The sequence below is a fragment of the Mirounga angustirostris genome, unplaced genomic scaffold (genome assembly GCF_029215605.1).
Source record: "Mirounga angustirostris isolate CCGP_5_RB_7025 unplaced genomic scaffold, mMirAng1.0.hap1 SCAF_16, whole genome shotgun sequence".
Classification (NCBI taxonomy): Eukaryota; Metazoa; Chordata; class Mammalia; order Carnivora; family Phocidae; genus Mirounga; species Mirounga angustirostris.
Window position 1 is genome coordinate 55068646 of NW_026991724.1, and position 11266 is coordinate 55079911.

Genomic DNA, 11266 nt, shown 5'->3' on the forward strand with positions numbered 1-11266 from the left:
ACCCCTCTACTCCTCCACACCCCCGCCCACTCATTCGCACCTTCTCTCTCTCAAATAAATAAATAAATAAATAAATAAATAAATAAATAAATAAATAAATAAATAAAATCTTTAAAAAAAATAAAAAGTATATGGATGGCATGTATTTGCTACCTGCACACAATTTTAGATAACTTATAAACATGATAACATTGGCTGGTTGCTCTTAATGTAGCTAAACGAGGGTGAAAGAAAAGGATGAGGGCGCCTGGGTGGCTCAGCTGGTTAAGCGACTGCCTTCGGCTCAGGTCATGATCCTGGAGTCCCGGGATCGAGTCCCGCATCGGGCTCCCTGCTCGGCAGGGAGTCTGCTTCTCCCTCTGACCCTCCTCCCTCTCATGCTGTCTCTCATTCTCTCTGTCTCAAATAAATAAATAAAATCTTAAAAAAAAAGAAAGAAAGAAAAGGATGAGCTTAGGATTCTAATTCCCAGCTTAGGCTCCGTGTAAATGACCCAAAGGACTGTGTGTGCCCTGAAGGAGACCTGAGCCTGGGTCTCCAAACCTCCTTCCTGCCAATATGCCCAAGTCTCCTTAACATAACAGAGAAAACTCTGCTTTCTCCAGATCTCAACACATGTCTGTTTACATCGTCAGCACTCACTTGATTATCTTTAAATACCAGCAGAAATGTATTTTTGTTTTTGTGCTTTCCTTTGCCCTGCTCCTCTTTAATCTGGCCATTTCTACATGAAAATATGGTAAACATGCCCATCTCCCTTCATCACCTCATATTTCAAACAAATCAGTGCCATCTCTCTAAGGATATGACTTACCTACAAAACTTGTAACTGGCTCCCAGAAACACTACTGCCCAAGAATGGATGTTTCCTCCAGCCGCACCCAGGCTATTCTTTATGTGGTGGGGAAATTATTTTCTTTAGTTGGAGGAAGGACAAGGCCACGCTCTAACCCATGTTCATGTACCTTTTCCTGAAATTTCATGCCAGGTTCATTTCTTGGAAATTTATTGCATTAGATTGAAAGCCACACACTTGAAGACTTCTCTGTAATACCCAGATTGTGTCAAGACCTGGTGTTTATTATTGCATAAATTCTGAACTCCTTTACTGGCAGTATTAGGAAAACTTCAATTATATAAGTATTTGTAAGATAATGGTGTTTCATTACAATATTGTTATGATTTATTGTTTATTTTGAAGAAGATGCTCAGCATGTCCTGTTTACTGTTGTCTTGGGCTCATAATTTTATTTAGGACCCTGAGGGGGATGAATGAATTGGCAACTGTATGTTGTAGAAATACATACAGTTTACATATTTCTCATAAGACGAGGGTATTTTATATTCCCTGCCCAGACAAAGCAGAGCCTAGGTACCTTGGAGTTGTGGCTCATGAGCAGAAAGGGGCTGACAGTTGGGAAACACATAGCCATGATTGCAGTGATGTTCAGGAGGACCCAGCTGGGATCATCAGAAAGAGTCAAAACAACTTGAAAGACAGAGGAGAGGGTGTAAAAATAGACAAAGGTGCTCAGCAGAAGAAGGATGGTTTTGGTGGCTCTGGACTCAGGGGAGGACCTGGAGGAAATGGTTCTTCGTATATGTTGGACCCGCTTCTTGTGCCTGTACAAGATGAAAAGCATGGTGCTGCTTGCCCAGAGCATGAGCCCCAAACACAGCACATCAGGGAATGACAACAGTGCTGCATACGAGTCTCTGGTTTTGTCATGACGAACCAAAGAACAGTATCCGAAATCCTTATCACATCCTTTTGTGATGTTTTTCTCACTCAATGTGCTAGTTAAGTAGACAGGAAAAATGACATTGACCAGCATTTGCAGCATCTAACACAGGAAGATAGAGAGAACAATGTACTTGGGAGCTTTTACTTTAAGCTCTGCCCACCAGGAGTTTCTGGGGCTGGTTGTGATGGCCTGGTAGACACTCAAGATGCAGATGCTACCAATGGATACTCCCCTCCCCACCCTGTGAAGAAAGAAAAGAAGTTTGCATCCAAAGTGACTAAGGCTATGTTTCCACCCAAACGCTGCCATGGTCTGGGGGACTCCTCTACAGAGCAGGGTTAAGAAGTTGGCCACAGTCAGGTGCTTGTGAATGAAATCTGTGGACTTCAACCTGTAGTCAGTGAAGGAGAGAAGGACATAATGACAAAGAAGTGAGAAATTGCCCAGGATGCCAACCGTAGTCTGTGTTAAGAAGATCAGTCCTACTGCCAGTTCCCTGTTGGCCATTTTCTCTCTTCCCAGTCACTGTTAGTTGCCTTCTGAGCTAGAATGTCCTGCATGGGAACATAAGGCATGGGCCACATGGATCACGTCAGCTGAAATCCAGTATGTTCCCCTTTCCATTCGTTCCCCCTTGGAAACACCTATTTAATGTTTATTTTTTCATAACAGCTTTCTGAGGGCTGAATGTAGAACTTTTAAAGAGCCTTTATAATGTAAAATCTCTCCTGCGAAGGCACTCACATGAGAACATCTTCACGCTTCACAAATCTATGAGGCTAGCACTATTGTGGATGTAACTAAAAGATGAAGAGAACAGACACACAGAGAGGTTAAGTATTTGTCCACATCTGCTCCTCCAGGCTGTGTGGGGACTGGCCACCAGCTGGGCTGGAAACCGTGGTAGTGCACTGAGCCACCATGGTCTGCTAGAAAGCTGGGCAGCTGTGTTCATCGAAATCCAGACCTGCAGTCAGTTTTGATTTGCCACCTTGTGGTTTGATTGTAAAGTGGTGGTATTCTATAATTTTCATTACAACAACTTTCCGTTCACTTGTAACGATTTATTCAACAGGACAATATCAATTATGGGTAAAGTGTTCAATATCTTAGTAAATGTACCTGCACTGTGGGCAGAATACTGCAGGAGCCTGTCCCCTGACAAGTTATATGTAGTGGATGCAAGTCTGGCTTGATACCAAGATGGCAACAGAAAGACTAATTTGCTTTTATGTCAGGAACGAAGTGTAATGGCAGCAATCACAGGAGTTGTTGAATAATCACATGTAATTCTGTAAACTTTGCGACATAAAACACTGACACATGATAAAATAGTAATCGTGTAAGGCAGAAATTAAGTTAGTATTGATTTCAAATGATACACTTACCTACTTATTAATACCTCAGTTGAGTAAACCTATTAACAATGCCCTCAGATTTGTGAATGATATTAACGTTAAATACATCACTGCAAATTGGCATCTGTAAGGCATGTATTCTTACACACTCTTTAAATCCAAGTACTGGGTTTTTGTATTGATAGTAGAATAATTTTTTTAAAGGTTTTATTTGCCTGTTTGACAGAGAGAGAGCACAAGCAGGGGGAGCGGCAGAGGCAGAGGGAGAAGCAGGCTTCCCGCCGAGCAGGGAGCCCGATGCGGGGCTCGATCCCAGGACGCTGGGATCATGACCTGAGCCAAAGACAGATGCTCAACTGACTGAGCCACCCAGGTGCCCCGATAGTAGAATAATTTTTAAATGGGTGGAAAGAACATGATATGCACCTGACAGCTGCCATCTGGAATGCATCATCATTTTGTCAACTGTTCCTTACGTGCTCATTTCCTAACTTCCAAAATGAGTAAGTTTCACTATCATTGACAGATTGTGGAGGTTTCTGGTGCACACTCAATTAATGTCCCCATAATTTCGTGATACATCCAGAGTTAGAGACATCTTTCCATTCAAGTCATTACCATTTGGATGATAAACTTTCTGCATAGGATCAGATGCTTCCTGGACGTACTCTTCACCACATGCATACTCTTCATAGTCTTCGCTACAAGCATGGAGGTGTTACAGGTGCACCCCTAGTAACCCGGAACATTTAGTCTACAATTCCTGTGACGTGGACTGTACAGCAGATTGATTTTACCACTCAGTCCTTAAGGGCTTAAAAATCTGTGTGTATTATTACCTGCAGCAAACACCGACAGTCACTATGAGCAGAGATGACCTTTATTGCATTAGGAGCCATCAGGGATTGGTGAAAATCTAGGATCCCATCTCTCTTTCCTAGCTGAGTGCAAACCTCAGAATTATTACACCTTCCTGCATGGCTTTCAAAATGAATCAGGTGATACACAGAAGATTGCCCTTTTCTGATATGATCACTCACCCAGATTCTTGATATCCCTTTTCTTAAACAGACACCCCTCTCAGTCTGAAGTAGAAATCCTCACCAACTCCTTCCTGCTGCCAGGAGGGGCTCAGTGTGAAGGACACGGCAGCCAGTATGTTTGTGGGAGGGGGGCAGCCAGACCCTGAGATAGAGGTTTGTGATTCTGTGAGGTCCCCGCCCTCACAACTGCAAGTATTTCATTTATAGCCACACTGGGAGTGTGGGTTTGGGAGCTGAAGATGTTTCTGAAAATTTTCCCCTCAGTTGTTAATTATGAAAAACAATTATGAGTTTCTAGTTAGAACCCCATAGGAGACTATTTTGAGTATTTCTGTGAGGCTCTTTTTTCCCCCTTGATCCCTGTAGGTAGATAAGGTATTCTATGAAGAAATATTGAGTTCTGACATGTGAGGGACTGGTGGCTAAGTCTGTGTGTCTCACTGGATTCTGCACTTCCCAGAGAAGTTTCTCTACCCAGAAACTAGTATTTTGCTAATCTTCTGACCACTGAACTGAACCATCAATTAAGTTTATTAGTAGAGAAACAATGAGACAAAATACCTGGTAAGAATATTCAGAGATACAAGTAAAAGGAGGAACATGATGTAAATAACATGGTATAGAAATTATTTTACAAATCAAAGTTAATGAATTTGGCCTTGTTTGAATAATTCACTGCCAATTAATGGGAAAATTGTTTAGGAACATATGCTTTACCATAATTGACCTCTACTCATAAGAAATACAGACAGAACAATATCCACAGAAGAAAGAAGGACGTTTCTAAAAGAGTGTGTCACAGATTTAAAGCAGCAGGATCAGATGGCTCAACCAGAAGATTCTACCAGTCCTGTAAATATTGGATGAGCCAACCCTCAGGTACTTAATTCAAGAGGATCACATGGTTACAACAGTTCTTTACTGTTTTGTTGTTGTTGTGTTTGAATTTTCAGTAATGAGCTCTTACTGCTTTGATAAGAAGAAATACAAATTAGGAGTTGAAACTGATCCTTTGGTTTTCCCTACAAACAAGTCCACATGTGATGCAGGTTCACTATGCAGTGAGCAGTCATTTTCAAGTCAGAGCCACCATGGTGGGCAACTCAGACTGCACACAAACATGAACTCATTTACACACTTACAAGCAGATGGAAACACGTGTATATGCACACCCACACTCACATATACTCACATACTAGTAGAAACATACATGGTCACTCATGTACTCACACAATTACAGTTGAAACTCACAAACATTCAGGCACATACTGAACACGTACAAACTCACCCTCATCGACCTTAATGTTCACCACACCTTCACTCAAACTCGCAGTTCACATTCACTTTCATAATGTCAACATACACATTCATCATGTATGTGTGTGTGTGTTAATGACATGTTCATATACAGAAGAAGAGTTGTATCTCCAGACCTCTGGATGCCATAAATGGGGGTTCTTTTTTATCATTTGTAGTCCTTCCAAGCCTGCAACTACCCACCAGGAGAGTATTTGCAACATAGATTCTTAAAAATTTCTTTGAGCATTATCACCCTAGGTCAGGACGTGTGGTAGGAATGTTGTGGTATGTAGGGGAATGGCAGTGCATGGGTGTGTGACAGAGCAGGTGAGAGAGAGGGTGCAGTGAAAGAAATATAAGGACGAGGTGCAGAGGTCCTGGGGTAAGGGGAGAAGAGAGTGCACGAGAGGAAAGAAGGCTGAGGGATAAAAGACAAAAGTGTGCTCACTGTTGCAGGGAGGCATTCTCAAGTGAGGGTACAAGGACACAAAGTGTGCCAGGAAGTGAAGGGAGTGAGGCATATTGGGATCTGGGAAAAAAGAGGTGCAGGGTTTCCTGGGGAATGGAAGGAATAGTCTATGGTTGGTGAAATTCACAGGAGACAAGGTCTTGGAGGGATTAAAATCATGATTGGAGAGGTGGAAGGGGACTATTGTGGGGCAGGTGGATTTTGGCGGAAGACAGCATGGTCCAAGCAGATCGAGAATGTTGGAAGAGGAGAGGGACCCTGGAGGAGACTGTGAACACAAGGAGAGAGGCAAAAGAGGCACAGGGCAGTGAGGGAGCCAGGGAGCCAGGAGAAAGGTTCAGGGGTGATAGGGATGGGGTAATGCCTGTGCGTGAGGATCTGGTTTGTGTAGGAGTTCAGGCTGGGGCACTGGATGGTGTGGGGCTTAGAGGATCCAGAGAATGGGCTGAGATACTGGAATTTGGACTGGGATGTTCTGCAAGACAAAGTAGAGTTCGGATGGTATGGTTTGCAGATCGATGGAAGGTGAGGAGGTTCACACCGTAGTCCCTGGAATAGTACTTAGGTAGGGACAGCTGTTAAAAAGATGACAGGAAGGAGGTTGGAGTGCAAAGCAGAAGGGTGACAGGATTGACTGCAGGTGAGGGGTGTGTGGAGGTTTAGCAGGTGGCTCCAGCTCTAGGGTGTGGGCATGGGTGATGTTGCTGTGGGAGGGGCACATGCTGGGGTAGAGGAGCCAGGGAACCAGGAGGGATGGTGGTGGCACAGGGCAGATTGGAGGCCACTGAACTCTATTCAGTAATTCCGATTTATGCTCAAATCACAAGCTTCGTGGGCAGTTTCTAATTTCAGTTCAGGAGGCAAAACTCTTGCTTCTTCTGTAAAATGCGCCTTTCACATCATGACATAGACCATACGGTATAGGAGGGAAGGTGCAATCTTGGATAGGGACACTCAACTGCATTCTCACCGTTCCTTGGGGAAATCAGAAGCAGGATGTGACCTTGATGGCTCAGGCTGTAGAGGCTGTTTACTGGTATCCAGCGTTGCAAGTGTTGGTAAGAGCTATCCCGTCCCAAACTCTGCATATTTATTCATGATCTGTTCTGGGTCGAATAAATTGTATGCCCCAATACTGATCTGATGAAGATTCTTTTATGTGTTGTGATATTTCTAGAATCTAACACTTTATTTTACCTGTATGAGCTTTAATAATCTTTATTTGTGCACTTTAATGTAACAAGAAGACATGGGATACCTGAAAATTTTGAGGATATCGCTCCTGTGTTTTTTCATTATAAGAAACCATAAGAAAAGGGAACCAGAGGTAACAGAGTTGTAGACAGATTAATAATTTCTAAAATATTTTTTTAAATTTATTTATCTGAGAGAGAGAATGGGAGACAGAGAGCATGAGAGGGGGAGGAACAGAGGGAGAAGCAGACTCCCCGCTGAGCAGGGAGCCCGATGCGGGACTCGATCCCGGGACTCCAGGATCATGACCCGAGCCGAAGGCAGTTGCTTACCCAACTGAGCCACCCAGGCGCCCCTAAAATATTTTTTTAATTGCAAAAATTCCACTGATATAATACAATGGCCACATCTCCAATTTGGGGGTTATTGGCTTTGGTCTTGGCTTTGTTATGATACTAAGTGAAAAGAATTGGAGGGTTTAAGGTTACTAATGAGCTGACCTTAAAAAGAGATGTTATCTCGGATTATGTGGTGGATCCAGAGTAATTCTATGAGGCCTCAAAAGAGAGAAGCCAGAGAGAGTCAATAGAAGAGGAAATCAGAGATTTGAAGCATAAGAGGGATTGAACCGACTAGTGCTGTCTTCGAAGCCGAAGTGTAGGTGAGCACATGTGGAAACCATAAGAAGGAAATTAATTGTGCCAACAACGTAAAAGGTTATGGAAGTGGATTCTACCCCAGGCTCTGGAAATTGAAGCCCAGGCTGATTGACACCTTGATTTCAGATGGTGACACTCTAAACAGAGTAACCAGCCAAGGTCCCCTATGTTTTTGATGTAAGAACTGTTAGAAAATAAATGTGTATTCATCCTTTCTGATGGCTGAGGAATATCCCACCATTTGCATCAACATGGATGGAACTGGAGGGGATTATGCTTAGTGAAATAAGCAGAGAAAGACAACTATGATATGGTTTCACTCATATGTGGAACATAAGCAATAGCACAGAGGACCACAGGGGAAGGGAAGGAAAACTGAATGGGAAGAAATCAGAGAGGGAGGCAAACCATGAGAGACTCTGGACTCAGGGAAACAAACAGGGTTACAGAAGGGAGGGGTGGGGGGATGGAGTAACTGGGTGATGGGTATTAAGGAGGGCATGGGTTGTGATGGGCACTGGGTGTTACATACAACTAATGAATCGTTGAACACTGCATCAAAAACTGATGATGTACTATATGCTGGCTAACTGAACATAATAAAAAATAAAAATGTGTGTCTTGTTAAACATCTGCTAAGGAGTTACATCAACGTAAGAGACTAAATATTTATTCCTCCCTACCCCCAAATCTCATGGTGAAAGCGGATCCCCAGTGTGATGGCATTTGGGGAGGAGGCTTTGGGCGATGCATAAGTGATAAGGATGAGCTGTCGTGAATGAAAACATTCACCTTGTAAGAACGACCCCAGAGAGCCCCCTCCACCGTGAGAGTACACAGCGGTAGGATGGCCGTCCATGAGCAGGAACTGGGCACAGGACATGGTCGTTCTGAAAACCTCCCAGGTGATCCTAACGGGAATCCAGCCTTGAGGACCACTTAGCCAGACATCGCCTCTCAAGGTGTCGTTTGTATGTGCATCTCCTGAATTCCTGTTGAAACCGAATCCATAGGAGAACCCCACTCTAAGAGCTTGAGATACACCTGGGGTGGGGCCCATGAACGAGCCTTTTCAACAAGGTCTCTGGGGGCCGGGGGCTCTTCTCCTCAGAACCCTGTTTCCATAGCATCCCCCCAACACCAGCCCCTCTTTCAGCAACACTAGAGAAAGCAAGCAGAGCACACCTGGTCCTCTACACGCTACCATCACATCTCAACATAAATACTGGGGGTTCCCTGCATTTGGCAAATGAAGGGGAAGGAACGGAACGGAGCCAGGACTGGTGATTCCTGTGGGGAGGGAGGGGCTGCTGTAGCCCAAAGTCTGAAGACCCCACGAGCCACGGCGGGGCGTGAAGTTGCAGGCTCTAAGCCCCAGGCGGGGCAGGCCTTCGTGGGTGGCCTCTGCGCAAGCGCGAATGTGGGTGGGGCTACTGCCTCCCTGCGCCTGCGCACTTGGGACCAGGGTCAGAGGACTCTCGTGTTTTCCCAGGTGGCTTCGGGCCCTCAGGGGCCTTTCGCTCTTCCGGCTGAGGAAGTGCGGATAGCAGCGGGTTGTCCTTCTGCAAGGTTAGTTGTGAGGAATGTGGGCAGACGCTGGTGTGGTAGTGCTTGCGGGGCCCCAAGGAGGGAGGGGGACTGCGTGCTGCGGGCAGCTCAGCGCTGCGGTCACAGCTGCTCCAGAGCCTGAGCGCGCGCGACAGGCGGGTGTGAGGGTCCTGTGAGAGGGACTGTTCGGACTGGAGTCTGGTGGCGCCTTTAACCGTGTGTATTCAGTAGCGAGTCCCAGGGCCCTGGTGCCGCCCTCGGGGTTATCTAGATTTTAGGGGACACTGGTTTCAGGTCCCCGGGGTGGGGCGAGGGGCCATACGCGGTGCGCCCCGTGGAGCGCATGCGCGAGGTCCTGGGCCGGGAGGAAGTGGGAATGAGCGAAGTCGGGGGCCCACCTGGAGAGGGCAGAACACGTGGTAGTGAAAAGATGGGTTTGTGCTTCGTTTATTTATTTATTTTTAGATTTCATTTATTTGAGAGAGAGAGAGAGCACGAGCAGGGGGAGGGGCAGAGGGAAAAGGGTTTGTGCTTCAGGTTCTGTTTGCATGAAGAGCGCAATCTGAGCCCTGGCCTGTGGTCTTGGGGAGGAGCTGGGTCTTGTGGGTGGTCGAGGGGTCTGGTCAGGGGGTCCAGATGTGGTGGGATCAGGTGTGGACTATAGATCCTGGTCCTGACGAGGGCAGGATGGGCCGGGAGACCCGGGCACAGTTGTGAGGTAGGAGAGGTTGCACCTAAGCAGGACCAGCATTGTTGGGAGGCCTTCTCAGCCGCAGCCTGGTTGTGGGGCTCAGTCTCAAGTGGGGTACGGCTCAAGGGTTGGCTGCACACAGACTGCCCCACCGTCCACGCGGGGGCGCAAGGGTTGGCTGCACACAAAGCACACGGCTTCTTGCGCTCATCATCCATGTAACAAGTCCCAGTGCTCGGGTCCAGGCGCTGCTGGAGTCGACTCGAGCTAACAGCTTGTGCACTGATGCCAGACCTCCAGTCAGAGAAGGACAGACACCATATGTTCTCATTCATATGTGGAATCTAAGAAGGAAAACAGATGAACATGTGGGAAGGAGAAAAAAAGAAAAATTGAGAGAGAAACAAGCCATACGAGACTCTAAATGATAGAGAACAAACTGAGGGTGGATGGAGGGACATGGGTGGGGGAAGGGCTAGATGGGTGATGGGTATTAAAGAGGGCAATTGTTGTGATCAGCACTAGGTGTCATATGTAATGATGAATCACTAAATTCTACTCCAGTAACCGATATTACGATGTATGTTAACTAAAGTTTTAATAAAAACAGAAAACAAAAAAAAATAGCGGTCTACATAAAAACACTCAGTACTCCTTGAATAAGTGGCCTAATATAGGCTAGGGAAGAGAGAATATGAGCTGAGTCTTCAGTGTGTTGATTCAGAAAGTAAAGAAATGCAGTCATTGCTGGGGTTTTGGGGCAGGAAGAAATAGCGATTACAGCTGCCCCTGGAACAACATTTGGGTGGGGTGCCTATTCCTTGTGCCATCAAAATCTGCATATAAGTTTGGCTTCCCAAACATTTAACTACTAATGCCTACTGTTGACCAGAAGCCTTACAGGTAACAAAGAGCTAACATATACTATATATTCTATGTATCGTATACTGTATTCTTACGATAAAGTAAGCTAGAGAAAAGAAAATGTGAAGAAAATTGTAAGAGAAAATGGTTTACAGTACTGATCTGTAAAAATTCCACATGTAAGTGAATCTGCGTCCTTCAGACTAGTGTTGTTCAGGGGTCAACTGTACTGCTTAATGGCTATTTTTCTGTGTAGGATGATGAAGTAGGTAGTGGTTATGGTTACACAACATTGTGAATGTGTGAAATGCTACTGAATTGTACACTCTAACATGGGGGTACATTTTATGTTCTGTATATTTTAACTTGTGATAACAAACAAAACTTGATGGGATG

General features: G+C 45.2%; 1 protein-coding gene across 1 annotated transcript; it reads right to left on the reverse strand.

Annotated features, from left to right (window-relative positions):
- Nucleotides 1-1310: 1310 nt before the first annotated feature.
- Nucleotides 1311-2252, reverse strand: LOC123856117 (vomeronasal type-1 receptor 4-like). Its single transcript, XM_045892268.1, is given in 1 exon segment — nt 1311-2252. A coding segment is annotated over 1 exon segment (942 nt).
- Between the last annotated feature and the right edge of the window lie 9014 nt (nt 2253-11266).